General features: G+C 35.1%; 1 protein-coding gene across 2 annotated transcripts in view; it reads right to left on the bottom strand.

Annotated features, from left to right (window-relative positions):
* USP14 (ubiquitin specific peptidase 14) overlaps positions 1-22,643 on the bottom strand; it is a 44,349-nt gene extending 21,706 nt beyond the window's left edge. The window contains exons 1-5 of one of the 2 annotated variants that reach the window (XM_032421181.1): positions 22,467-22,643; positions 19,903-19,935; positions 8,609-8,713; positions 7,446-7,549; positions 859-917 (exon numbers count right to left, since the gene is read on the bottom strand). In XM_032421181.1, the coding sequence (XP_032277072.1) occupies positions 859-917; positions 7,446-7,549; positions 8,609-8,713; positions 19,903-19,935; positions 22,467-22,628 (463 nt within the window). In that variant the 5' untranslated portion in view covers positions 22,629-22,643. The remainder of the gene's footprint in view (positions 1-858; positions 918-7,445; positions 7,550-8,608; positions 8,714-19,902; positions 19,936-22,466) is intronic. The other variant, XM_032421182.1, reaches the window with a different exon arrangement.
* Between the last annotated feature and the right edge of the window lie 2,579 nt (positions 22,644-25,222).

Below are 25,222 nucleotides of genomic sequence, written 5' to 3'. Positions count from 1 at the left end.
CTACAATGTGAATGAACCTTGAAAACATTCTAAGTGAAAGAAGCCAGTCAAAAAAGACCACATACTGTACAATTCCATTTATGTCAAAAGTCTAGAATAGGCAAATATATGGAGACTGACAGTAGATTAGTGGTTGCATAGGGCTGGGAGTGGTGAGGAGAAAACAGGATGAGTGCTAAATGTTACAGTTTCTTTTTCAAGTTGATGAAAACTTTCTAAAATTGACTGTGGTGATGGCTGCATAGCTCTGCATATACTAAAAGACAATGAACTGTACACTTTAAGTGGGTAAATTATATGGGCTGTGAATTATATCTCAATAAAACTATTACCCCCTGCCCCAAAAAAGGCATGGCTATAAAAATATCCTATCGACCTAACCCTTAAGAGTATTCATTTGTAAAACTAGCCCAAAACAAATGGGGACAGAATACATGGTCCCATGTAATGAAGAAATAAGTTATTTCTAGCCTTTAAGAATTTCAGTTTCTCCTAATACCTCATTCATGATTTCCTTACACTAACACTCACTAAGACTCTCTCTTATAATGATTGCATCAACTACAATAAAACCTATCTCTGGATGTCCCCAGAGATATATTTTACTAACAGAACCTAAAGCCAAAATTAACTTTAATCCAAAAATATCCAGACTGTTTTTCAGAAAAGACAGACATCATTGGTTTATAATTTAACTAAGTCCTTAAGTTGCTTAAATATAAATACTCCAATTTTAATGAAATGATGTTTTACAAAACACATTTTGTAAACAGAAAGCTACTAAGCAGTGAGTGAAAAATAACATTTATTGAATACTACACTGTCCTGTCAAAAAAGGAGTATATTTAAGATACTGACCTGCAGTAATATACTGTGCTGAAGCCATTTCCCCTGAAGCTCTCAAGGCACCTGCATACCTGGGAACATTAAGGCAGAATTAAATAGGATTTAATTCATTCTGAAACTCAAAAGGGAAGAAACTAATTAAAAGAGCTTATGATGACACCCTCAACTGCAACTTTATCAGAGTTGTTCCCATCTTTCTATTTTCTTCTCTTCTGGTCTTATTCCCTTAAGCATGACATGGGTAAAAAAGGAACACTAAGAAAAAAAGGGAATTTAGATGAATGAAGCCTGTTTTAAATTCTTTCTCCTAACTTATTTAAAAAAAAAAAAAATTTCCTGAAAACAATGTGAAACAAAAAAGTACACTTTTAATGTCCATTATTACAAATAAAATACACTTTCAGAAATAAAAAAAAGCCTTACATCAAAAACATTAAATCAAAGTCAATACACCTACATTCAGCATTAACTTGCTATGTAACATTAAATAAGGCACTTAATTTTCAAGTCCATCTGGTACCTATATACTGCAGTGTTTCTATTAAATGACTTCTAAATTCACTTTCAATTTATAATTCTCATTTAATTTACAACAGCACAAAGGACTGGCCATCCAAAGGAAATAAACGATAGTATTCACTCATACAATGTCTTATGACATAGGATCAGAAATTATCATTCGGATAATATCAAACATTGAGAGGTAGAGGAATGATTGCCTATTCATTATGATTAAAACACCCACTGGAGGGACTAAAACGAAAGAGACTGAAATCAACCAAGACTGGCAAGAATGTGAAGCAACCAGACTATCCATACCATCAATAACATGGGTAAACTTCAAAGACCATGCTGAGTGAACTAAGCCAAACCAAAAATAAATTACATTCTGTACATTTAACTTCCAGAATGCACAAAACTATTAGGAGATTAGTAGCTGCTTGCAGAGTTGGGTGGTGAAGGGGACGAGGACTGGGAAAAGGTACAAGTACAAAAACATCCTGGGGTGAGGGAAATGTTCTACAGTTTGTAAAATGGGTAACAGAGAATTTGCATTTATCAAAACTGATCACACCAAACACAAGATATTTGATATTTACTATATGTAAATATTTCGATTTCAAAAACAAAAAAACCTCTGCGCTAAGTAAGTAGAAAGAAAGAGGTCACAGAAAATATGTTAAGTTATATCCAATTAAGAAGTTCTGTTTTTCTTTTTCATTTATTTAGATCTTTTGGAAATTGCTATGACTCAAGTTTTTTTTTAATTTTTCAATATACAATTCATAATAATGTCTAAATTACATATGTTCATTTTAAAAAGTGAAAATCATAATAGTTTCCCACTCAGTTTACAACTACCTAAAAGGCATTTCTGAAGTTGAAATAAAGCACTAATAAAGCAAGTGTATCCCAAAAGATCAGTGAAGTATGTAATGACACACTGCTGCTGTTACCGATTCTCCTTCTAGTAACAGGGTGACATTGCTAAGTAACTATTCCTGCATTTATGGCAAAGGCTACACTAATGAATTATCTTTTTTTAATAACTGAGAATGGAAAATCATGAGTGATTTAATACCATCCCCCCCACAAAAACTCTCGTTACACCAACATTTAATTCCTAAGTAAGATAAAACCATCCAATAAACCAAGTAACATTAACAATTGAACTTTACAAAGAAAAACTGTTAGAAAGGAGGAACTGACAAGAGTACTGAGAAATATAACAGAAATACTGAGAGGATTTACAGACCCCCCCCCCAAAGAAAAAAAGAGTACCTTTTCTAGTCTTTATCAAGTCAATAATATGTAAAAATTAAGTAATGATATAGAAAATCTGAATATAATTCATCAACTTAATGTCTATTAATACTTTATCACCTACAAAAAGAGTATGCCTTGACTTTTCTATCATCTGTGAAATATTCACATCAATCATACATCAGCTCAACACAAACATTCATCAACAGAAAAATGGGTAATTATTTGGTAGTACAGTGTACAGTGGTACACTATATAGCATGAACATGAATGAACTACAACTACACACAAAAATAATGAGCTAGACCCAAATGAACACAATCTAGGTTTCTGCTCATAAAGAGTTCCAAATAGGCAAAATTAATCTATGAGGTTAAAAGTCACACTAGTATTAACAATTTTGAACAGAAAGGTGGAGTAGCGATAAGGAAGGGAGAGTCATGAGGGGATTTTTAGAAGCTGATACGGTTCTGTTTGTGTTGGTTACACAGATGTGTTCACTCTGGGATAATCTGTTCGTACACTTTTCTGTATGTTAATGCCTATATGTCAATAATTAAAAACAAATTTGGGGTCAAAAGGAAGAGATTTTATAGTGTTTAAAAAAAAAAAAACCTGAACAGCCTTATCTAATGAATAGGGAATAGAGGCAAAAACTCAAAACTAAGTACTTTCATTAATACACAAGAACAAATAAATGACCTAAGCATACAACTTAAGAAAATAAAACTTAAGAAAATAAAGCAGCCTAAGGAAAACAAATAAATCAATACAAAAGTAGGATGAATCACACAATGAAAAGAAGTGGATGAATAAATCTAATAGCTGATTTCTGTCAAAAATAAAATATACAAACCTCTGGCAAGATAATCAAGGGGAAATTTATATATATAAATTTCTATATATATAGCAAATAAGAAATGAAAATGGGGGAAAATACAGGTCCAAAATAGAGAACTCTTATGCTAAAATATCTTAAAGACATAAGGACAAATTCATAGGAAAACAAATTTTAAAAACTAACTCTAAAAGACACAGAAAATGTACCTTTAAAATGCAAAAAAAAAAAAAAAAAAAAAAAAAAGGCTGGGTCCAACCAATTTTATAGTGAAGTTCTATCAAGAACAGATCATTCCTATACAAATTTGAAAATGCAAGTAGAATAGCAACCTAGTAATTGCTAATGAAAAACTATGTGGTACTTACCAAGAGGTGCGTTGCCAATCTCCAGTAAGATAAAAATATGGCCATGAGATGCTGTCTTTTGTAAGTAATTCATAGAATTTAAGGGTAATTTTTATTATATACACTTTAAGTTCTAAATTCAGAACTCCTACATTATCATGAGGTTCCACTATTGGGCAGCATCAAGCAAACCAGATTTTACCTGCAGCTCTGGTTCTTGGCCCTCATTACCTCTTCAGCTAACCCAATCTACTTTCCTTCTAGCCTTTATAAAATACATCCCACTCTCCAGAATCTGCCAAATAAAAATCCTTAAGTATTTAAGGATGAGCTTCAGCATCACCAGCTGTAAAACACCTTCCATGGAAATTTTCTTCTTTCATTCCTATTTTATCAGTTAATGCCATTTTTCCAAAGACATACAACCCATCCATGTCCTCTTGTATTAAGTTAGTTTAGTACAAGGGTTTCCAACCTCTTATAAAAACTTAGCATTCAAAAAATACTTCATCTGGTTTCAAGAAAACTCAATCAACAGGATGAAATCTCCCCTGCTTATACAAAACTCAGAGAAATAACTCCAAAACATGAAAGAGTTCTCTTTGGAATAGAAGCTAGAAGGTATCCCAGATGAAAAAAGTACAGAGGAAGTCCCGGAAGAAAGACAAGTCTGTGCCAAGTAGCTACCTTCTAGGGCAGGGAGCTGCCCAGCAAGCTGCTCATTAGATCATTTGCAATTGGGACATAAGGAAGAGAAAGTTGTTACCTAAGTACACAATCTTCAAACAAATGAGAGATCAATCCTTACATCTAAAGAGAACCAAGTTAAAATTGAAAGGACCAAATTGGCGGCGGGGGGGGGGGGGGGGGGAGAGTGTTTAAATAAGAGTAGTCAGAGCCTCGGAGAAATAAAAGCAGGAATCATCCAAAATTAAGAACAGGAGATTAGAGAAAGGAAGGCTGTGATAAATAAGCAGCTGTGAAACAAAGCTAATGTACAAATCAGTGAAATGTAAAACAGAACTAAGGCACTCTCCTGGAACACAGCACATAAAAATTTTAAAAAAGTGCAAAGAAAAAAAAGAAACATGAAAAATAGATCCAGAAATTCTATTACTGAGAATATTATGGAAGTTATATAAAATAGAGAAGCATTTTCTCAAGAAACAACAATCAAGAATGTCCACAGTTTAGGACAAGAGTCCTTAGAATCAAAGTGCTCATTCAGGACACCTGGGTGGCTCAGTCAGTTAAGCGTCTGCTTTCGGCTCAGGTTATGATCCCAGGGTCCTGAGACAGAGCCCCACATTGGGCTCCCTGCTCAGCGGGGAGTCTGCTTCTCCTTCTGCCCCTCTCCCCCATTCATGCGCTCTCTCTCTCAAAAAATAAAATCTTAAAAAAAAAAAGAAAAGAAAAAAGTGCTCACTCAGCACTAAATAAGATAAATGAAAGAAAACCCCACACTTACCCTGTTGGAAAACTGAAAAACAAAAATAAAGAAAAAAATCCTAAAAGTTATTAACAGAAAAGAGTAAGAAATGAAACTGGTATTAGATCTCTCATCAGTAACTATGGGCACACGAAAATAGTGGAGAAATAACTATAAACCTCTGAGGAAGTCACTTTGACTTTAACATTTCCCATCAAAGCAGTTCTCAAACAGTACCAAACTTGACAGCCTTTCTCAATGCAATTAAGACTAAGTGCCTGGAAGACAGAGCCTGTGTCTTGTACACTAATTACATCAGCTACAATCCAGGCAACTGACAAGTATTCATTTCAGAGAAATTTAGAAAACTTTCAGTTACTCTCAGGTTTCTGCAAAATCCTTTCTCCTCTCTACTGCTCAGTTCTATCAAAGCATTTCCCAAACCACTAAGGAAAAAAAAAAATCAACATTCATAAAGCTGGCTAAGAATCCAAATTGCAGTTTACAATTCTACCCTACATTAAGAAATGGCAATGTATATACCAAGGCAGTTGTAATAAATTTAGTCAGACTTAAGTTATATATTTTAAGTTACATATTTATACTCACTGAGGAGAAGGGATTCTCATTTATAGACCGTTTCATAGGCTATCAAAACATGGATAATTATTTATTCTTTTTTCTTTTGTATAATGGTATAAAAGTTTTACTTCTTTGTAAAACCATTACTCACTAGCATTAGGACAAATCAATACAAATCAATGTATTTATTTCCAAACTAGAATTAAGAGTCCAGAAATAAATCTTATTACATACATCATATGGTCAAATGAATTTCAATGAATGTGCTAGGGCAATTCCACAGGGAAAAGAGTAGTCTTCAACAAATGGTACTCAAAAAACTGGATAGCTATTTGCAAAAGAATAGGACGGGATATCAACTCCCCACTATACATAAAAATTAACTGAAAATGGATCAGAGACTTAAATTTAAGAGCTAAAACTATATAGCTCTTAAAAAAACAGTAGTAAATATTTATGACCTAGGATTAGGTAATGGTTTTATACATAAAATACACACACACACACGAGAAAAATTAAACTAATCAAAAAATAAAAACTTTTTTGTTACAAAACAATAACATCAAGTGAAGACAACTCACAAAATGAAAGAAAATATTTATGAATTATCTATCTGAAAAAGGACTTGTATCCAGAATATATAAAGAACACTTATAATTGAATAATAAAAAAGAGGAACCATTTAAAACACAGGCAAAGGATTCAAACATTTTTCCAAAGAAGATACACAAGCCAGTAAGCACATGAAAGGATGCTCAACATCACCAGTCATTATGTAAATGCAAATGACAACTACAATGAGAGACCATTTTACCCTTAGGATGACTATAATCAAAGACATACAATAACAATATTGGCATGGAGGTGGAGAAATTAGAACTCCCTTACAATGGTGGTGAGAACAGAAAATGGTGCCTAGCAGTTTGGCAGCTCCTCAAAATGCTGTTTAACATAGTTACTATATGGCCAAGCAAGCCACTCATAACCAAAAGAAATGAAAACAACTGGTCTGCACAAAAACTTGTCCTTGAATGTTCACAGTAACGTTACTCAAAGGAGATACAAAATGGAAACAAATCAAATGTTTATCAACAGATGAACAGATTAACAAAATGTAGTATGTCCATTAATACTGGAATATTATTCAGACATAAAAAGGAAAGAAGTACTGATACATACTACAACATGACTATACCCAGAAAATATTATGCGAAGTAAAAGAAACCAGTCACAAAAAGTCACCCACTGTATGATTCCATTTATATGAAATGTCCAGAATACGCAAATCTCTAAGACAGAAAGTAGATAAATGGTTGCTCGCTTCAGCAGCACATATACTAAAATTGGTTGCCTAGAGCTGGAGGTGGGAAGGGTAAAATGAGTGACTGCTTGTGAACATAAGGTTTCTTTCGGAGGGGAAGAAAAGAACCTAAAATTAGACTGTGGTGACCGGCTGTACAACCTTTTGAATAAAGACCATTTAACTGAATACTTTAAATGGATGAATTGTACAATAAATGAGTATCTCAGTAAAGCTGCTAAAAAATTATACACACATTTATACACAAAACACTATTCATCCAAATGTGAGCCTCCCTTACCCACCAAAAGGACTCACAACGTTTATCTCCTGTCTTACCTTTTAAGGGCATCTTTGAGTTCAGGCACAGAACGAATACACTGAACTGTAGCATTCATGTAACAAGTGTTGCCAAGGTTTGTCAATCCACATGGTAATTCCATCTGATAAAGACAAGGATTAACACATTTTTATAAAATGACATAGCATATATAAAATCACTAAAGTTCACACTTTGAAGTATAATTTACCAACTCATACCAATTTATTCCAACTTTACCCAAAAGTAACAATGTTTTATACTCCTAACAGAAATGTTCACTTGCATTACGTTGAGAAACATTCTGTGTTTTAATTCCCTTCTCAAAAATAGTAAGTGATCAATCAAATCAGTCTTGGCCCCCGCCTCTGAAGGGTTATCATTAGAATGGGGTAACAAAGTATACATAGAAACACTTCAAAAAAAGAAAATAATACTATAAAAATGCTAGATGGTAAAAAAATAACATTTGACAAGTGTGTGCTGACCAGTTTTCTAAACCAATGTTGCAGTTAAAGATAAATTGTATGTATTTTCAGCAAAGTTTTAAGACTTTTAACATCCCAGCATTTAAACTACTTATCCTCTATAAGCCTCTTTTCCCATAATAGCACTGTTAGCACTGCCCAATACTTATTAAAGACACTGACTGATTTTACACTGACAAGGACTCCTCAAAAGCCAATTTCAAAAATAAAACCTTTTACTTCTAAAAACATACATATTGGGGAGCCTCAGATCAGGCTCCACACTCAGTGTGGAGTCTGCTGGAAATTCTCCCTCTCCCTCTGTCCCCTCCCAACTCACGCATGCGCTCTCTCAAAATAAATAAAATCTTTAAAATAAACAAAAACATACACCTTGATATTGCCGATTAAATCTTCAAAACACTTATTTTTTTTAAGATTTATTTATTTTAGGGAGAGAGTGTGTGCACTTGAGCGGAGGGAAGGGGCAAAGGGAGAGGGAGAGAATCTCCAGCAGACTCCTCTCAGAGGTGGAGCCCATCACAGGGCTTGATCCCACGACCCTGAGATCATGACCTGAGCCGAAATCAAGAGTCAGACACTTAACCGACTAAGCTACCCAGGTGCCCCAAATCTTTAAAACATTTAGATGCTACTGTCTGAAAGGCATCTTGGTACCTGTAGCAATCAAATATATAAAACGTGGTATATCTTACCGCAGATGCTAACTGTTCTTCTGTCATGTCTTCTACAAAGACAGTTTTAGCTGAGGGTTCCTCAGGAAGAGCATCTGCTGACCCCATCATTAGTAGAGTCATTCCCTGTTTTAAAAAAAATTTAATTTCATAAAAATGCTCAGAAGTTGATAATGTTTATGTCTAATGAAAGAAGCCAGACACAGAATAATAAAACATATTGTATGCTTATATTTGCCAGAAAAGGTAAATCTAGAGAGACACAAAGTAGACTGGGGATTGCTAGGGCTAAAGGTGGGAAGAGGGAGTGACTTTAAACAGACACCTATTATTTTCTGGGGTGATGGAAATGTTCTAAAATTAGATTGTGGTGAAGGTTACACAATCTTGTCAATATACTAAAAATCACTAACAGTTAAAAAAAAAAAAGTACTGAGGTGGCTGCTCCAGGCCAGAGGTCACCTGCTTATACGCAAAGGGGCACAAGGAAACTTTTCAGAATGGTGGATCTTCTGTATCTTGATTGTGTGGTGGTGGTTACGTGACTGTATTAAACTAACGAAATCCAAACTGTACACAAAAAATAGGTGAATTTTAATCCATATAAATTATACTTCAATGAAGCTAGGGGAAAAATAAATACTGTCACAAAGACAGCTGAGAATGCTACAATATTGGAGGGGAGGGAATTCTCGAAATGATCATTAACATTTAGTGGAATCACTTCTCCCTGTAACAAACAAAATGCAGATAGTGTTCTTTCTGTGAATGTCTATTGTATAACTGTAACAATTATTTACAACTGAATAGAATTATTTTGAGCACCAAACCCTCCATTATTGGAAAACATCACATCAAACACATAAATTAGCTCAAAATATCCAATTTTATAATTCTACATTATTAACCTAAGGGAATATTCATATTCAACACATATGTAACATTCCATACAACAGAAAAACAATGAAGAAGACACTGTCCCCTAAATCACATAATCCTGAAATGTTAACAATATCTTACTCTGGAAGACATAAACACGGAACACAAAAGAGTAGGGAGGTTTAAAAAAAAAAAAGAGCCAGAAGTGGAGATTTAAGAAGAAAAAAGTAAGAGAAGACAAAAATTTCCAGATGAGGATTAAAATTAGAAAATAAGGTTGGGGCGCCCAGCTGGCTTAGTCAGTAGAGGATGGACTCTTGATCTCAGGATTTTAAGTCTGAGCCCCATGTTGGGTGTAGAGATTACTTAAAAATAAAATCTGGAAAAAAAATTTTTTTAGAAGAAAATAATAAGGATAACAAACTCAGTCCTGAGAGCACCTATGCTGAAATCCAATAACCTTTATTCTATCACCTGTTATTTTTAAACTTTCTGTGAGATAATAGCACAGGAATACTAAACCATCACTAAAGAATCTTTTTCCAAGGACTACTCTCTCAGGAAAACCAAATATTTAAACAACGTACTAGCAAACAGTCGGTTAGAAATATGATAGAAAAGAAAGAATATCAGTAAATATCTAAGAGTAAATGTAACAAAATATGTAATACTTTAATAAGAAAACTATAAAGCTTTACTTAGGAATACAAAAAAACACCTAAATAATAAATTGAAAAGTTATGAACAGTTTCTAGACAGGAAAAATTACTGTAAAGATGTGATTCCAAATTAATAAATTTAATTCTTTTTTGAAACTTTACAAAATGATTCATTCATGTACCAAGTTTATACCCATAACAGCTAAGAAATTTCTAAAAAAGAATAAAGACTAAAACAATGCCATTTAAGGTAAGAAAATAGATTATACAATGAAGAATGTTGAGAAAAACTGGATAATTTACGAAAAAAATATCATCAGTTCTCCACCCCATGGTATGCCCTACCCAAAATGAATTACAAATTAAAGACTTAAAAAATAAAACAAAGGGCGCCTGGGTGACTCAATGGGTTAAGCGTCTGACTCTTGGTTTCAGCTCAGGTCATGATCTCATGGGTGGGGAGATCAAGCCCCACAACATGGGCTCCACACTCAGCCAGGAGTCTGCTTGAAGATTCTCTCCCTCTGCCCCTCCCCCAACTTGCACACATGTGCTCACGCTCTCTCTAAAATAAAGTCCTTTAAAATAAATAAGTAAAACATACAATTACCAAAACATGTAAGTGAATAAAAAAAAAAAATCTTGCTTTGCTGGAGTATTTTCTAAAATTGACATAAAAGATGAAAGGACTAATGTTACCACATATACCTTGAAAACGCCTGTAAAACATTACCAGTCAAAATTTAAAAGGAAAAAACGGAAAAAAGGTTACACTATGTAGAAGCACGTTAAGAAAAAAAAAAAAAAAACAGTAATGCGAACACAACAGAAAACTGGACAAAAGATATAAACAGTAAACAAAAAGGCTTAAAATAAAGCTACCATAAGAAGAAAAAAAAAAAAAAAAAAAAAACCAAAGTAAAAGAAATAAAGCAAAGAGGTGAAATCAGTAAAATAATAAATGAACAAGCAAAAGTTGATTCTTTTGGGGGGTAAATCAATGAAATTGACAAACCTCTGGGTAGATAATGAAGAAAGTGAGAGAGAAACCACAATTTGCCAATACCAGGGGGGAAAAAAAAAAAAAGAAAACAGCACTAGAGACTCCAGAATTAAAGAATAAGAGTGTATTATGCCAATCAAGTTGACAAGACTGTAAATTAAAAGGACAATCCTTAAAAGATGCTAATTACCAAAACAGATGTCAAAAAAAATATAACATCTGAATAATCCTACATTTATTAAATACACTAAATTCCTAAATGAAAGTCTTCCCACAAAGAAAGCTCCAAGCTTCACTGGAGAATTCTATGAACCATTTAAAGAAAACCTCTTTCAGAAAAGAGGAGGTGGGGATATCTCCTAACCCATTGTACATGGCCAGGATTACACTGATAGCAAAAGCAGACAAAGACTAGTCAAGAAGACTATAAGCCAGTAATTCTCACAAAAAGAAATACAAAAATCCTTTACAAAATACCACCAAATAGAATCCAGCAATATATAAAAAGGAAAATACATAATGACTAAGTGGGGTTTATCCCAAGAATGAAAGGTTGGTTTACTATTCAAAAGAGTCGATGAATTTTACATTAACAGATTAAAGGATAAAAAATGATCTTTGCAATAGATATGGAAAAAGTATTTGAAAAATTCAACTCCCATTCATGAATAAAAACTCTCAGCAAACTACAAATAGAGAACTTCTTCAAACTAATGGTGAACATCTGTAAAACAACTCCAACCAAAACTAAAGACTTTTCTCCTAAGATCAGCAAAAATCCCACTGTCAACCAATTCTACTCAATATTGTGCAGAACATCCTAACCAGTGCAATAAAGCAAGGAAAAAGAGAAATAAAAGGCATGGAGACTGAAAAAGAAAAAAAAAAAAATTTCATATTTGCAACATGATTGTATCCTACCTACGTTATCCTAAACACTAATATGTAAAAATCAGCAAAATCACAGGATACAAGATCAATATACAATAATTAATTCTACTTCTATATGTTAGCAATAAACAATTGGAAAATGACATTTAAAAAATACCATTTATGATAGCATCAAATACCATGAAATACTTAATGACATTTTATTTTATTTTTTTTAAAGATTTTATTCATTTATTTGACAGAGAGAGACACAGCGAGAGAGGGAACATTTAAAAAAAAACATGTGTACGATCCTGTATTGAAAATAAAAGGGGTGCCTGGGTTGCTCAGTCGATTAAGCATCCAACCCTTGGTTTCAGCTCAGGTCATGATCTCATGGGTCATGGATCGTGAGATCAAACCCCTTGGGCTCCACGCTCAGCAGGGAGTCTGCTTGAAGATTCTTTCCCTTTGCCCCTCCCCTGACGCGCACAGTGCGCACACATGTTCTCTCTCTCTCAAATAAATAAATCCTGAAGAGAAAAGGGGGAAGGGGGAAAGGGAAAGGAAATTAAAGAAAATAGGGCCCCTAGGTGGTTTAGTCATTTAAACGTCTGCCTTTGGCTCAGGTCATGATCCCAGGGTCCTGGGATCAAGCCCTGCATCGGGATCCCTGCTTGGCAGGGAGTCTGCTTCTCCCTCCCCCCTGCCCCCCACTCATGTACACACTCTCTCTCAAATAAAATCTTTAAAAAAAAGAAAAAAAATACAGAACACTGCTGTGAGAAATTTTTTTTAGAAGACTCAATATTAAGATGTCTCAATTTGGGGGTCCGGGATGGCTCAGTTAGGTGTCCAACTCTTGATTTTGGCTCAGGTCATAATCTCAGGGTTGTGAGATCAAGCCCCACATCAGGCTCCATTGCTGGGCGTGCAGCTTGCTTAAAATTCTCTCTCCCTCTCCTGCTGCTATTGCCGCTGCCCATCCCCCCACTCATGCACACAAGCTCTCTCTCAAAAAAATGTTTAAAATTTTTTTAAAAGACATCCCAATTTGATATATAGTATCAATGTAATTCCAATCAAAATCCCAGCAGACTCTTGTAGAAAATAAGCTGAGTCTAAAATGTACAAAGGACATGCAAAGATCTTAGAATAGCCAATAGTTTTGAAAAAGAAGAACAATCGGACTCCTACTACTTGATTTCAAGTCTTGAATAATCAAGACAGCGGGAGTGGGTATTGGTGTAAAGATACAAATACAAATCAACAGAAGAACAGAATCCAGAAACAAACTTACATGTGCTCATACAACTGACCACTCATATGAAAAAAAAATAAACCTCAACCATTACTTAACAACAAACACAAGAGTCTGCTCGAAACAGATAATATACCTAAGTATAAAAGCTAAAACTTGTGAGTTTTAGAAAACAGAAGTCTTACACACAAACACCCACCACACACAAACACCCACCACACACACACCACACCCACCACACACACCACACCCACCACACACACACACCACATACCACACACATCACACACGCCACATGCCACACCCACAACACACACACCCACACACACACACCACACACAACCACATAACACCCCCACACACAAAACACACAACACCCACAACACCCACCACACACACGCAACACACACCACACACGCAACACACACATGCAACACACACACCACACATGCAACACACACACACCACACACGCACCACACACGCTCCACACAAGCTCCACACACACACCACACACACACAACACACACGCAACACACTCCACACACACCACCCACACGCAACACACACACACCACACTCCACACACACACACCACACTCCACACACACAACACACACAACACACACAACACCCACCACACACACAACACGCACCACACGCAACACCCACCACACACACACACATGCAACACACACCACACACACACGCAACACACACCACACACACTCAACACACACACTCAACACACACCACACACACCACACACACACAATTAAAAGGGACCAAAATTCTACAATGGGCAAAACTACTCAACATTTGTAACTGCAGTCTCAGAAAAGAGGAGAGAGAAGGGCACACAGAAAAAAAATTTTAAATAGCTGAAACTTTTCCAAATTTAGTAAAAACTATAAACCCACAAATCCAAGAAGCTCAAACAGAATAAACATAAGAAAACCTCTCCAAAACATGTAGTTAAATTGCTGAAAAGCAACAGTGAGAAAAATCTCAAAAGCATCAGGAGGAACAAAACACATTATATGCAAAGGAACAAAGAATGACCACAACTATGCAGATCAGAAGACATTTTTCATTTATTCAAAGAAAAAGTGTTAATCTTGAATTCTATACCTATCAAAAATGTCTTTCATAAATAAAGGTGAGGGGTGCCTGGGTGGCTCAGTCGTTAAGCGTCTACCTTCGGCTCAGGTCATGATCCCAGGGTCCTGGGATCGAGCCCCGTGTCCGGCTCCCTGCTCAGCGGGAAGCCTGCTTCTCCATCTCCCACTCCCCCTGCTTGTGTTCCCTCTCTCGCTGTGTCTCTCTCTGTCAAATGACTAAATAAAATCTTTAAAAAACAAGGGCGCCTGGGTGGCTCAGTTGGTTAAGCGACTGCCTTCGGCTCAGGTCATGATCCTGGAGTCCCAGGATCGAGTCCCGCATCGGGCTCCCTGCTCGGCAGGGAGTCTGCTTCTCCCTCTGACCCTCCTCCCTCTCATGCTCTCTGTCTCTCATTCTCTCTCTCTCAAATAAATAAAAAAAATTTTAAAAAAAAAAAAAAAAAAATCTTTAAAAAACAAAACAAAACAAAAAAACAAAAATAAAGGTGAAATAAAGAGCTTTTCAGAAAAACAAAAGCAAAGAAAATCCATAGATACGCCCTGCAAGAAATGTGTAAGTTCTTGAGACAGATGAAAAGGATATCTGACAGAAATTTCTATTTGGATTCAAAGGAAGAATGCCAAAAATGGTAAATATGAGTTTTAAACATTTTTAATCTCTTTAAATGATAATTGACTATTTAAAGCAAAAACAGGAATGAAGTATAAGATTTCTAACATGTGGAAGTAAACTATATGACAACAATAGCACCAAGGACCAGGGAAATGGAAGTATATACTATTTTAAGAATCTTATACTATACCTGAAGTCATTTGTTATTTAAGGCAGAGGATGATAAATTAAAGATACAGAATATAAATCCTAGAGCAGCAGTTCAAAGACATCATCTTAGCACCCTTTATACCAAGAGTCAGCAAACTTCCTATTAAGGACCATATAATAAATATTTTAGGCTTTCTGGGCCATAAAAAAGGGTCAATAAATCTCAGATGACCAAAATAACATTGGTATGTTATGGGACTACAACAGAATCAAATTAGAAATATTTAACACAAATATATTAGAAAAAGACCCAAATAATTGGAGATTAAACAACATAGTTCTAAACAATCCATGGGTCAAAACAAAACAAAATACCCACAACATAAATAAGAAAATATTTAACTGAATAAAAACACAGCACATCTAAAGTTGTATCTACAAGTGATTAAAGAGAAAGTAATAATTTTAAGCGCCTAAATAAGGAAAGAAGTTATTAAAAAAAAAAAAAACAATGATTTAAGCACACATCTTAAAAAGAAAATGAAGCAATTTTAAACCCAAGGTAGAAAAAATGGAAATAACTTAGAGTAGTTATCAGTAAAGTAGAAAACGGATAATATATAAAGTAAACAAAGTAAAAAACAGAAAAGATTAATTGATAAATCCTTAGCAACACTGACCAAAAACAAAATAAAACACCAAAAACATATCAGGAATGGGGGGGGGGGGAACGGGACTTCAACAAATAAAGATAACATACAAAAGAATAATTAATGAACAGTCTGGATATTATGAACAACTTTATGCCAATAAATTCAATATATTTAAACAAATTTTCTCGAAAGAGAAACCAAACTGACATAAAAAACAGAAACCAAAACTGACATAAAAAACAGAAAATCTAAATACCCTGTATCTAGTAAAGGAATTAAATATCAATCAAATTCCCACAAAGAAAATCCAGATCCAGAAAAAATTCACTGGTAAATTATTTCAAGTATTTACAGAAATAATACCAATCTTACACAAACTCATTTAGAAAAGAAAGGGCAGGGACGCCTGGGTGGCTCAGTTGGTTAAGGGACTGCCTTCGGCTCAGGTCATGATCCCAGGGTCCTGGGATCGAGTCCCGCATTGGGCTCCCTGCTCAGCAGGGAGTCTGCTTCTCCCTCTCCCACCGCCTGCCGCTCCCTCTGCTTGTGCTCTCTAATAAATAAATAAATAAAGAGGGCAATATGTCCCCAAATAAAAATATCAATACCCCTCATGAACATATATACAAATATCTTTTTTAAAAAATGAGAAAATCAAATCCAGCAATGCATAAATGAGATAAATACATCATGACTCAATGGGTTTGTCCCAGTTCTCAAAGTGTTTGTGAACCCCTATTGGTCTCTGAAATTCTTTCACAGGGCCAGCAAGATCAAAACTATTTTCATAATACTAATGGTGGAAAATCACTTGAGGCTAAAAATTTTAATAGTTTAGCACATATCAAAGTAATGATATCAAATAAATTGGTTAAAATGATTAATTTTATTAAATCTCAACCTCTGAATACATTTCTTTGTGATATTCTGTGTTATGAAATGGGAAGTACCCATTCAAAAAAGACTTAGTTGTCCTGGCAACCAAGATCTCCTTCAGTAGGTGAATAAAACTGCGATACATTCAGAAAATGGACTACATTCAGCACTAAAAAGAACTGAACTATCAAAGCCATGAAGAGACATGGAGGAAACTTAAATGCATATTACTAAGTGAAAGAAGTCAATCTGAAAAGGGCACATACTGTAGGATTCCAACTACATGACATTCTGGAAAAAGGCAGAACAATGGAGACAGTAAAAATATCAATGGTTGTCAGGGGGTTGAAGGGATGAACAGGCAGAGCACACAGAATTTGGGGGGTAATAAAACTACTCTGCATGATACTATAATGGTAAATACATGTAATCATACATTTGTCCAAACCCACAGAATGTACAACACCAAGAGTGAATCCTAATGTAAACCACGGACTTTGGGCAACAATGATGTGTCAATATAAGTTCATCAATTATAACAAATGTGGGACACCTGGGTGGCTTAGTCAGTTAAGCTTCGGCCTTCAGCTCAGGTCATGATCCCAGGATCCTGGGATCAAGTCCCACATCGGGCGCCTTCCTCAGCAGGGAGCCTGCTTCTCCCTCTGCCTGCCGCTCCCCCTGCTTGTGAGCTCGCATGCACACGCTCTGACAAACTCTTTAAAAGAAAAATTATAACAAATGTGCCATCCTGGTAGGGGATGTTGGTAATGGAGGAGGCTCTGCATGTGTGGGGAAGAGGATATATGTGAAAGCTCTGTTTCTTCCACTCACTTTTTGCTGTGAACCTAAAACTGTTCTAAAAAATAAAGTCTATTAAAAATATATCAGTGGGGCGCTGGTGTAGCTCTGTCGGTTAAGCATCTAGCTCTTGATGTCTGACTCGATTTTGGCTCAGGTCATGATCTCAGGACTGTGAGATGGAGACCTGTGTCAGGCTCCTGCTGGGCACAGAGCCTGCTTAAGATTCTCTCTCTCACTCGCTCTGCCCCTACCCCCTCCCTCTCTCTAAAAAAATCAATCAATAAAATATATATGAAAATAATCAAGAAATAACACATCTGCATACCAAATATGATCATTTTCTTCAGGATAAGCTTGTGTAAATGTCTGAGTTGCAAACTGGACTAGTTGCTTTTTCAATGGAATATCATTTTTACTTAAAACTACAAATTATGGGTTTTTATAATCAAGTATTTAGCCAACATTTTCTCAAAAATAAATGAAGTGAGCTTGCTGCCTTAGGAAAAACAACTGACTACATATAGTTGCCAATGACAAAATTAGAGCTTTTGAGAGAAAATTAGAATTTTATATCCGTCACTATGTACTTGGCACCTTTCCTGTTACAGACAAATAGATTTTTATGCACAAAAGGTCACTGATGTGGTTTCTACCACAAACTAACCAATGATAAGCTATTACATGTTGAGTTTGGATGTACTATGAAAGAAAAATGTTCACAATTTTATCGGAAAAGATAACCTCCCTTTTCCAACTGTTTATGTGAGGCCAGATCTCTTATATATACCTCAACTAAAACAACATATCACAACAGACTGAATGCAAAAGCAAATATGAGAATTCAGTTATCTCTATTAAGCTAGATTTTCAAGAGATCTGCAAAAATATAGAACATTGCCAGTCCTTTCACGATATTTTTGGGAAAACATTTCAAAATATAAAATTAACATGTAATGGGTCTGTCATTGTTATTTCTAAATAAATAGGTTTTTTAACTACAGTTTTAATTTCTAATATGGTAAATGTCAATAGATACAACTAATATATATGAAACCCTTTGGGGTTTAAAAACAGTAATTTTTAAGAGTATAAATGGGGCTGCAAAAAACAAAAAATTTGAGAGTTGCACATCCCAGCAATGTACCATTTAACAATTAAAAAATCAATGAGGGGCGCCTGGGTGGCTCAGTCGGTTAAGTGTCTGCCTTTGGCTCAGGTCATGATCTCAGGGTCCTAGGATCGAGCCCATCGGGCTCCCTGCTTAGTGGGGAGTCTGCTTCTCCCTCTCCCTCTGCTCCTCCCCCCCTTGCTCATGCACTCGCGCTCTGTCTCTCAAATAATCTTTAAAAAAATAAAAATAAAAATCAATGAAATTAACTAGATTATCAGAATGAAGTAGGAAAATCATATGATCTTTTTAATAACTTAACAAAATTCAACAGCCATTCATAATTTAAAAGGTCTTAGTGAACGAGCTAGGATAAGACAAAAGATGCCCATTCTCACCACTTTCTATTCAACACTGTATTATTAAAAATAATATAGCCCAGGGAAACAAGGCAATAAAAAGAAATAAAACTCATAAAGATTGGAAAGGAAGAAGTAAAAATACCTCTATTTGTAGATAACATGCTCATGTACATAAAAAGAAAACCGCAGTGGAATCTAGAAAATAACTAATGAAACTATTAAGTGAATTTAGCAAGGTTACAGGATGAAAAGGAACTGTATTTTTATAATCTACCCATGAACACCAGAAAACAAAATTTTTTAAAATATCGTTTAACAGCCACAAAACCTTAAGTTCAGAGACTCATATCTTGGCCTACTGCAGCTAAGCCCTTTCCCTTCACAGGATAAAGTCATTTCCACATTACTTTTTTTTGTTAAAAAACCATGAAAATCCTACACTAAGAAGCTACAAAACTCAGTTTAAGAGAATATAAAGACCTAAACAGAGTACATCATTTTAAGGATTTTAATACTCAATACTGTTAAAATGCCCATTTTCCCCAAACTGAACAAAGAACCAATACAATCTCAAAATTCCAAGAGTCCACTTGTAAAAATTGACAGACTTATTCTAAAATTATAAGGAAATGCAAAGAAGCTAAAACAGCTAAGATACTCTTGCAGAAGTTGGAGAACTTACACTATCTCATTTCAAGACTTACTATAAAGCTTTAATCACTAAGACCAGGTGTACTAGCATAAGTTATAATCAAATGTATCAATGAAACAGGAGTCCAAAAGTAAACCTACAACGGATTTTCAAAAAAGATTCCAAGACAAGTCAATGGGAAAGGAGAGTATTTTCAATAGATAGTGCTGGAACAACTGGATATATATGCGGAAAAAAGGCACTTGGAATGCATTTCTAATAATTAAGAAACTGAATTATAGTAAGTGCTTTTATGGTAATACTTACATTTTTTATTTTGATGTTTCCCCAATCATCATCCTGTTTTAAAAACAAATGAAAAACATTTAACCACTCCTGTATAATCTGAACATATTCTAATAATCAATGAATTTAAGCTACTCCAAAATAGAATAAATTTTTTGTTTGCAGATTTTACTTAAAATTACTATAATCAAAAGTATTTTTTTAAAAATGCAGTCTTAAAGTCAGTAAGTCTTACAGTTGCTTAAACTACAAAAGACACAATCTAAAAGACAATAAACCTAACCATACCAAAAGGACTAAAAAACACTTAATGACAGATACTAATTTTTTTGCATGTTTGTTACATGTATGGAACCAGCAAAACTAATAATTAGCTTATGTGACAGGAATGAAGAGTAACTTATGAAATAAGGTCTACATAATTAGAATGATTATATAATTTACTATCCAAAGCAGGAGATTCTTTTTTTTATTTTTTTTGAATTTGACAGAGACAGACACTGCAAGAGAGGGAACACAAGCAGGGGGAGTGGGAGAGGGAGAAGCAGGCTTCCCACAGAGCAGGGAGCCCGATGTGCAGCTCGATCTCAGGACCCTGGGATCATGACCTGAGCCGAAGGCAGATGCTTAACAATTGAGCCACACAGGTGCCCCCAAAGCAGGAGATTCTTGAAAATGAAAGTGCTATTAAAAATTATACCAGGACGGGATGCCTGGGTGGCTCAGTCGTTAAGCATCTGCCTTCGGCTCCGGTCATGGTCCCAGGGTCCTGGGGGATCGAGTCCCACATCAGGCTCCCTGCTCAGTGGGAAGCCTGCTTCTCCCTCTCCCACTCCCCTGCTTGTGTTCCCTCTCTCGCTGTCTCTGTCAAATAAATAAAATCTTTTAAAAAAAAAATTTTTTTTTTTTAATTATACCAGGACTACCAGAGGCAAACTAACCCTTAATAACATTTGCTGTGTCCACAAATGTATTTAAAGTCCTAAATTTCATATCTATGAAGTAATTACTTTCACTTCAATATATTCAGTTAAAACAATTTTTTTTTAATGCCATGACTGGCCCCCAGATATCTTGGCCTACTGCAGCTAAGCCCTTTCCCTTCACAGGATAAAGTCATTTCCACATTACTTCTTTCTTACACAAGATGCCAGGCACGCAATATGCTTTTCCATTTGGTGGTGCCACTAGTTATCTCTTTGGACATCCTGCTTCAAAGTGCAACAGTAACTTCCTAAATGTCCTTCTCAGTTTAAGGGCCATTTCTATTAATCATAAGGAATGATAACTATATATGCTCCCTCAGATCACTTATCTGAGGTCACACTAAGCTGAAAAATGAACCGAAATCTGCTTGACTTGTAAATCACATGCTCTTCTGGTACCTTGCTATATGTTACTTAAATCTCTCTGATGCTAAGTTTTCTCATTTATGAAATTATAAAATACATTTACGCTCATTTTTAAAAAACAAAGAGTTGAGAATTAAAATAAAAGCCTGGCACAGAAAATTATTCAATAAGTGATAGCTATTAGTAGTCAGTTTCATTTACATACCATTTCTCTGTAATTCTCCACAGTACATCACCATATACAGCTCATCACAAATTCAATTATCAAGTTCACTAATGACTAAAAAGCTCATACTGCAACTTGAAGGGGAAACAATGTTTTCTTCACTAACATCAATTTTACTGCCCAGCTGACAGGGGCAACCAAGCCGTATCTCTAAAGTTAACTACAGCTCTTTGGCATTTCACACCAAACTCCTGAGGATAATATTTTTTTAAAACTATACTTCCATAGTTTTACAAACAATAATACTTGCATCTTTTCGTGGCCCGTCACCAATGATGCCAGTAAGTTTATAGACTCCTAACTGTAGTCAATATGACCATTCCAAGGAAACTAAAGGAAAAATTATGTTCCCCTTTTAAACACAAATTTTTTTCTCCCACCTCCAAACAGGTTTTACACAGTGATTACACCCTAAGTGATAGGAGCCCTTTTTTAATGGGTAGAATATGAAACAGGCCAAAAGAAAAAATTAACAATTTTCCAGTATTCCAGAAGTGGGACTTTGGTAAAGATGTTGAAATATTTTGAATTTCAACATTTGAATACACGTAAAAAAATACCTTCTGTAGTCTTTTTTTTTTTAATCTACCATATTGTTCCATATTTTTAACAGAGATAAAATTTTCTCCACCCCTATAACAGAAAACTACTAAGGATATATAGATTTTTATATTAATCTAAACAAAACAAAATACTTTTAACACACCCTCACAGAGAAAAAAATCCAAACAACAGAGATAAATGGAAAGTTCCTCACTCCCCTGACTCCTAGGAGTAGTCACTGATACAATGCATTTTAAAATAAAAATTTTAATGATGCTTTTATAATACAGTGTTTTGAAATGGCTACAATGTTCCTTCCTACCCTAACATGAATAAGACAGTTTTAAATTCATATAGACTATATACTCTCACCAAATAAAAAAACCCTCAAGTGCTACATTTTCTGGTGTTTGTTTCCACTAATTATATAATAGTATAGAATGAAAATCTGGACTAAATTTTACCTTCAATGTTCCTCCTTTCACCATAACTTTCTGTCTGGCCGGCTGGACTCCAGTCAGTGCAAAAAGCTGAGCCTTGAACACCATTGGAGGTTCATCAGTGTTCAATTCTACACCTTCAAATTTCTCCTTTCCCCATTTCACGGTAACTGCAAACAAAACCATAATTTATTTTTTTCATTTATAAAATAAAAGGACTTCAGGTTTAGAAGATCCCTAGAGGACCCATTAGTTTGGCTTTCAAGAACTAGCCTACGTCATTCCTCTTTATATGCTCATAATGTCTACCTAATCAGGAGTGACTTGAATGTAGTAGGTCCTGAATAAAACTTAATTAAATCCAATCCAACTTCTCATTTGATAAAGGGAGACTTAAGAGAAGATGATTGATTTACTAGTCACAAAACTAGTTGGTAAATATTCAAGCCTTCTGAATCCTACTCTAACAATCTCAGAAAAATATGATCACTCTGAAATACTTTCCAGAATAAGGTTCAGACTTCAAAATGTGTTTAACAATTATTAAAATCAGTACATACTGCTGGAATAGAAAGAGTAAAGAAAAGTTAAAAAGATAATTAAAAAATAAAAAAATTTTTGGAAAAATAAAGCATATTTAAAACAGTTTAAGGAATACTGAATTATACTGAATTATAAGAAGAAAGGTTCAATGGGAGAATTGAAAGGTGTGGTTCCTAAGCAAGAGGGGTTAAATATTAAGAATCCAAAGATACAACTAAATCATTAAAAAATACAGAAATCCTACTTTAGTCATTTGGATGGCTATTAAAAAAAGAAGATGAAGAAGAAGAAAATACCAAGCGCTGGTGAGTATGTAGAAAACCTAGAACCCTCGAGCATTCCTGATGGGAATATAAAACAGTATAGCCACTGCAGAAGAAAGTATGGTGGTTCCTCAAAAAATTAAACTTATCATATGATCCAGCAATTCCTAAGTATATACTCAAAAGCGTGAAGCAGGGAATCAAACTGCTATTTGTATACCCTTGTTCATGGTGCATTATTCACAAAAGCCTCAAAGATGTGAGTGACCCAAGTGTCCATCAACAGATAAACGGATAAACAAAATGTGGTACAGACATAAAATGGACATTATTCAGCCTTAAAAAGTAATGAAATTCTTATACATGCTATACAACATGGATGAACCTTGGAGACATTATGCTAAACAAAATAAGCCAGATGAAAAAAGTCAAACATTATGATTTCCCTTATGTGAGGTATCTACAGTAGTCAAACTCATAGAGACAGAAAGTAGAATGGTGGTTGCCAGGAGGCTGGGAGGAAGAGGAAACGGAGAGTTATTGTTCAACGGGTACAGAGTTTCAGTGTAGGAACATGAAAAAGTTCTGAAGGTGGATGGTGAGGATGGTCGCACAACAGTATGAATGTACTTATCACCAAAAATGTACACTTAAAAATGGTTAAAACAGTATTTTTTGTTACATATATTTTACCATATAATAAAAAAATTTCAATTGGCCTCATGAAATAGCTAACTTTTGAAATACATAAAAATAACATAAGGATATACATAGCTTATTTCCACTGAAAACTTCATACCTACTCAAATGAGAATCTCACAACTAATAGTTGTCTGGTTTGGTTTTTTTTTAAGATTTTATTTATTTGACAGAGAGAGATATAGCCAGAGAGGGAACACAAGCTGGGGGAGTGGGAGAGGGAGAAGCAGGCTTCCCGCTGAGCAGGGAGCCCAGTGTGTGGCTCATCCCAGGACCCTGGGATCATGACCTGAGCCGAAGGCAGATGCTCAAAGACTGAGCCACCCAGGCGCCCCTGTTTTCCTAATAAAACCAAAATACAAAAACTAATCCTTACTCCAAATCCCAGCTCCTTTACTAGTTCAATTAATGTGTTTAGCATTCATTCAATAAGCCCCAGAACAAGCACTGGGAAGATGCTATGACCTTAGAATCTTATAAGAGAGAGAAAAGGGGGAGAAAAGGCCGAAATAATTAACAATACAATATAAATATTATAAATGCTACAGGATCACAAAGGAATGCTTCATGAGTGAAGGATTCCCTGGAGGAAGTGGTAACTTTGGGTTCTAACTATCAACTCTGAGTCTCAAAGAAAAAAATTAGGTGTTAGCCAGACACTTAAAATATAAGCATTCCTGGAAAAGATAAGAAAAACATCAAAAGCATAAAACATTATGTGTTCTGAGATTTAAGTAATTCCTTGAGAGAAGGGGAGGAAGCTGAAACTAGAAGCTGGTGAATGATCAAGTCACAAAAGATAAAGTAAGTCATGGTAAAACATACAGGCTTTGGGCTTTATGTTATAGAAATGCAGTATCTGTGAAAGGTTTTCAGAAAGGCCACTTTAGTCTGGTTTGAACATCAGATCACTTTAGCAGCAGCTGGGAAAAATGGGCTTGAAGAGGGTACAACTGTAATCTTGAAATAAACTAGGAATAGAGAACAATGTACAAGTAAAAGATAGGACTAAACCAAAACAGTATTAGAAATAATGAAGAGGAACCTATCTGAAATTGATTTAGCTGTGTCACCATGAGCAAGTTACTTAAAACTTTTTGCTTACCCATCAAAGAGAATTATACCAGTATCACAGGATTATGTTGAAGATTAAAACAAAGCAACATGTATAAAAACACTAGCTTTGTGCCAGATATACAGGTGTTCATTAATTTTTACAGCACTTATCCTTAACCATGTACGAATCTGACTATTTAATTTTCTACTAAAACTTAT

Source organism: Phoca vitulina, unplaced genomic scaffold, assembly GCF_004348235.1.
Source record: "Phoca vitulina isolate PV1807 unplaced genomic scaffold, GSC_HSeal_1.0 scaffold24, whole genome shotgun sequence".
Lineage (NCBI taxonomy): Eukaryota > Metazoa > Chordata > Mammalia > Carnivora > Phocidae > Phoca > Phoca vitulina.
The sequence above is the reverse complement of the archived record's forward strand: the minus strand, read 5'-3'. Positions and strand labels throughout refer to the sequence as shown.